Source organism: Octodon degus, unplaced genomic scaffold, assembly GCF_000260255.1.
Source record: "Octodon degus isolate 3935 unplaced genomic scaffold, OctDeg1.0 scaffold00331, whole genome shotgun sequence".
NCBI lineage: Eukaryota > Metazoa > Chordata > Mammalia > Rodentia > Octodontidae > Octodon > Octodon degus.
Window position 1 is genome coordinate 986,911 of NW_004524907.1, and position 5,118 is coordinate 992,028.

Below are 5,118 nucleotides of genomic sequence, written 5' to 3' on the forward strand. Positions count from 1 at the left end.
ATACTCTGAGTTCAAGGCCAGCCTGAGCTACCTAGTGAGACCCTGTCTCCAAAAAAAATCATTTAGGTGTTTAGGACTCACTGTCTACTAACAAAAAATCATTTGACATTATTTTACACTGGATATGTTGAAGATTATCCAAGCTTCTTAACCTCCCTTTAAAAAGATTATACTCTTCTACCCAAAGACTCCCTGCGCCCAGGAGCAATAGAGCCCTGACTGCTGGATCAGGGATATAGCTCAGCAGCACAGCAGCTGCCTAGTAAGCATGAGGTCCTGAGTTTGACTCGTACACCACCCCCTAAAAAAGAATTCTGACTTCTTAGAGCTGGACCTACTAATATTCCATACATATCTTCCACTGTATATCTTATTGCTATTTAATTTTTGTGAGTTTATATACTAGTTTATGGATGGATGTAGGACTTTTAGGTCCTGTTGAAAAGAGGGGAGTTGAATGTGGGATTGAGATTCTCTTCCAACAGGTTAAAGATTCTCCACAGGGATCAGAGAAGAACAAAGGGGAGTTGATTGGTGCTTCTGTATTCCTGGAACCTTGGAAACAAAAAGGCAGAGATAGGGCCCAATGGATGAGGTTAGAGCATGAGATAGAATGTTCTGTACCCTTAAGAATAAAAAAAGGAAGCTATGGAAAAGTGGGGCCAGATAGGTCATGGATTCAGGAACAAGAGAAAAAGAAGTGTGGCAGGGGACAAAACAGGCACAATAATGCACGCCTGTGATCCCAACACTGGCTGAGGCAGGAGGACTGCATTTGAGCCCATCCTGAGCAACGTCACTTGGTGAGACCCTGTCTCAAGATAGATACAGTCAGGCAGGTGGCAGGCAAGCAGACTTGGGATATAGCTCAGACAAAAGCCCTGGGTTGACTCCCTAGTAATGGGAGGGGGCAGTTTTAGAAAAAAAGACTAAGAAGTTAGTCAAATCTCATTTCCACCGAGGACCTGTGATGTTACTTCAACTTACTTGGCTTGGGAGGAGCCTAGATTAGTACAGCGCGCCCCTTGGTGTGTCCGGGTGGGTGAGGGCGCCAAGTGGTGCAGGGCCCCTCCTTCTGTGGCTCCTCCCTGCTCTGCTGCTCTGAAGCTAGCTAGCACTGAGCGGCTTGCCTTCCTTCGCATACCCCTTCTCCATGTTTCTGCTTGGGAGCTGAGCCAGCCAGCCAGGAGCCAAAAATAAGCAACTCCTTCAAATTTTCAGGTATTTTGTCCCAACAATGTAAAGACCGACACAGGGCTGTGTTTCAAATCGTGCGACTTGACCCTTTAATGAATGGATTTTTATGATTTTTTTGTTTTGCAGTACCAGGATTGAACTCAGGACCTTGCACTTGCCAGGTGGGCGCTTATGCTGCTGAGCTATATCCCCTGCCCCAGTGAATGGATTATAACCAACGATTTTTGAGCATGAGGGAATAGAAAAAAATATTAAGGATAAGGATTATTTTCTTTGTGTCATTTTAAGTATATGCACACAGGATATAAAATATATGTTTTCTCCTGGACCATAGAGATTGAAAGCTGTTGGGCCAGCCAGATAGCTCAGTGGACTAAAGCACCTGCTTAGGCTAATGCAGGAACTGAAATTCGATCCCCAGCGGAGTGCCACACCATCCCCGGCCCCAGAGCACACTGAGATTGCAAATGAGACTGGGCACAGTGGCGCACACCTGTAATCCCAGTGCTTGGGAGGCTGAAAACAGGAGGATCACTATGAGTCTGATCTGTGTAGTGAGACCCTGTAGACTCTGTACAAAAAAAAAAAAAAAAAAAAAAAGACTGAAACTGCTGTTTGCGACTGTTCATGATGGAAAAGAAATAGTTGCCAAATCTTAAAGACAATCAAGGACATCAGTGGTAAAATACACAGATGAACCTGCACACATCCAGAAGAAATGAGCTATCAAGTCACGGAAAGGCATGGAGTGCACTTACATATTACTAAGTTATGTAATCTTCAAAGGCTATATACTGTGTGGTTCAAAGTACACGGTATTCTGGAAAAGGCAAAAGTGTGGAGACAGTAAGTAGTTGTAGGGCCAGCCAGAGAGCAGACTAAAGCGCTCTCTCAGGCAGAGCGCAGAGGATGGGGTTCAATTCCTGGCGAGCTCTGCCAGCCCCGCCTCTGGGGTGCTCTGTGGCGAATGAGACCGAGCGTGATGGCGCATGCCTATAATCCCAGCGCTTGGGAGGCTGAAAACAGGAGCATCACTACAAGTCCAATCTATGTAGTGAGTCCCCGTAAACCCTGTCCTAAATACAAAAATAAAAAATAAGTGTCCAGAAAAGGGAAGGGAGTGTGAACAGGTAGGCTACAGAGGAACCTTGGGGTAGTAAAATTATTCTGTATAGTGCTGTCATGGTAGACACATTTGTTTAAATCCATGGACTCTAATGGGCCTGTGGACTCTGGCCAATAATGATGTGTCGATGTATGTCCATCAGCTGTAACAAATAGGATATTCTGGTGAGGACTGTTATCATGAGGGAGGCTAGGTGGTGTCGGAGCAGGAATATGTAGGAAACCTTTGTACCTTCTGCTCAGTTTTGCTGAGAACCCAAAAACTGTCTAAAATTTATTTGTGGCACTAGGGATTGAACCTGGGGCTTTTACACTGAGCTACATCCCCAACCCCTTTGCCTCCCTCCCCATTTTTAAAATTTTGATCCAGCTGTGGTGGCACATGCCTGTAATCCCAATACGTGGGAGGTTTAGGCAGGAGGATTGCTGTGAGCTCCAGGCCAGCCTGTGCTACATAGTGAATTCAAGACCAGACTGAACTACAAAGCAAAACCCTGTCTCAAAATAATTTAAATTCTGAGACATCATCACTGTGTTAATTAATTGCCCATGCTGGGTTTAAACTTGGGATCCCTCTGCCTCAGCCTACCAGAGAGCTGGGAATATAGTTGTATGCTACCACACCAAGATTAAAACCTATTTTACAAAATTTAAGTATAATGGAATAAGATCCTTTCCCCACCCCACCCTCTTGATAGAAAATAAACAAAACTGTTACACCCAGTACCATCCTACTTCTTGCTTTATTTTCCATGGAGCTGGTTTCCACCCATAACTCTGGTCTCATCCATGTTGATTCCAGGCTCTAAATTCTCAGGTCTTGGGTCCCTTTGTCAGATGAAGCCCCCTACACACACACCCTAGTGGCCAAACCCACCCCACCCACCCACCCCCCACAGCGTGATGGAGCCTCAGGAAACCAAGGGTGGTCCTTATTGCCTGAAAGAAAAAAAATCAAGGATGAAATGTACACACATCCACATGCTCCTTCTGCTCCTGCCTGTGTCAGTGTGCTGCAAGAGACTCACCTTTCTGGACTAGAGAAGAAAACCACCTGCATAAGAGGGGGAAAGGTAGCAGGACAGCGATAAAGGAGGGAGGGAGAAATACTGGAATAGGTATAGCCCTGCCCTAGGGAATGGCTCTGTACCTCTAACCTACTGTCACTCGTGTGTGTGTGTGTGTGTGTGTGTGTGTGTGTGTGTGTGTTTCTAGGGATTGACCTCAGGGCCTTCACACTGAGCTATGTCCTTAGCCCTTTTTATTTTTCTTAAGTTGCTAAATTACCAGGCTATGCCTGCTCTTTCAACCCTACACACACACACACACACACACACACTCGCACCTCTGCCCTGAAGTGCAGAGATTACAGACTGTACCACCAGACCAGCCCCCACCCCATCTGTCATGGGCATCTCCTTCCCCTCAACCTTGGGGGTCACCCAAGCCCCCTCTTTCCAGTCTCCATTCCATGGTCTCACTCACCCCACTCTCGGATTCCTGACTCTCCAGGCTGTACATTTTGAACTGATGTTAACACAAATGTCCTGTGTTCCTCAGGACTCCCGGTGGGGGTAAAGGAGCTTCCTGTTCCCTTCTAGAGCCACTTCTCTCCAGGCCTTTCTTCAAGCCCCACCCCTCCTCACCCACAACTTGCCGCAGAGAACTCATTACCTCTGAGGACCCACAGTAAGGCTGCCTCACTCCTCTTGCACGCTCAGGATCCGAAGTAGGATATTATACACATCCTGCTCCATGTAGCCCTGTACAGGAAAGAAAGAGATAAAAAATAGGAAATGGGAGGGACAGGCGCACTGGACAGGTCTGTGCTACCATGCTACATTTACTCTAATCCTCACCTATAACTCTAGTTTTAAAGTACTTAGCTGTTCCATGGCTATTTGCCTATCTTTGCTGGAAGGTAATAATGCCCACTTTTCAGGGTTTTGGCGAGTGTTACAATTATGAATATGAAACAAGGCACCAGAGCCACAGTTGTTTTGTTTTTTTAAAAGAACAAGCTACCCACATTTTCTCCCTTGGTTAGGACACTAAGGTGCCCTGGAGGAAACCCAAGAAATGACATAGGGGCCAGGAAGAGACCTTACAGTGGGGTCATGAAACAGAACAAAGAGAGCAAACAGCCCCCTCGCACATTCACACACAGATCTATCTAAAGAGCTCCACAGACCGGGCACTGGAGCCAGCTCTCTGAGAAGTGGCAAGTTTGTACAGGAAAGGAAAGGGATTCCAAATACAAGGCCCGCTACTGGGCTGGATGTCTCGCCCACCCCCAGACTCCACCCTGTTCACCTGAGCGGCATTCAGTAGGTGATTCCTGTAGGTGCTGATGATCTCGTCACTGTTCTTCTGGGAGTCCTGGGCATGAGCAACAGTGGTGAGTCACACACCACCGCGCCCGCCCCTCACGCCGCATGCGCAGAGTGGGAGGAACGGCAAAGCCAGCCCAGGGGGCAGCTCCTGGGTGGCTCCCTTGGCCCTCACAAGCCCGCCCTGGCCTTGCACCTCCCAGAACATCTCCCAAATGCCCACCGCTTCCACTGTCCCTTTTCTCTAGCAGCACCCACTTCCCAGAAGGCCGAAACACACCTGCAGCTGCAGGGCAAGGCGGGCATTTTCTCCCCGAACAGACAGAACTTCCTCTGAAAGCTGCTCCAGCTTCTTCAATAACTCCTTGATCTGAGGCCAAAGAGAAAGGGAACCAATGAGGCCCAGGTCATCTGCCCTTCCAAAGCCAGGGTCAGGCCCAGCTCTTTTTTTTTTTTTTTTTTTTTT

General features: G+C 47.5%; 1 protein-coding gene across 2 annotated transcripts in view; it reads right to left on the reverse strand.

Annotated features, from left to right (window-relative positions):
- Positions 1 to 3,209: 3,209 nt before the first annotated feature.
- Ankrd35 (ankyrin repeat domain 35) overlaps positions 3,210 to 5,118 on the reverse strand; it is a 17,988-nt gene continuing 16,079 nt past the window's right edge. For both annotated transcript variants that reach the window (XM_004647840.2, XM_023708131.1), the window contains 4 exons: positions 4,933 to 5,022; positions 4,636 to 4,701; positions 3,997 to 4,085; positions 3,210 to 3,261 (listed from right to left, as the gene is read on the reverse strand). In XM_004647840.2, the coding sequence (XP_004647897.1) occupies positions 4,023 to 4,085; positions 4,636 to 4,701; positions 4,933 to 5,022 (219 nt within the window). In that variant the 3' untranslated portion in view covers positions 3,210 to 3,261; positions 3,997 to 4,022. The remainder of the gene's footprint in view (positions 3,262 to 3,996; positions 4,086 to 4,635; positions 4,702 to 4,932; positions 5,023 to 5,118) is intronic.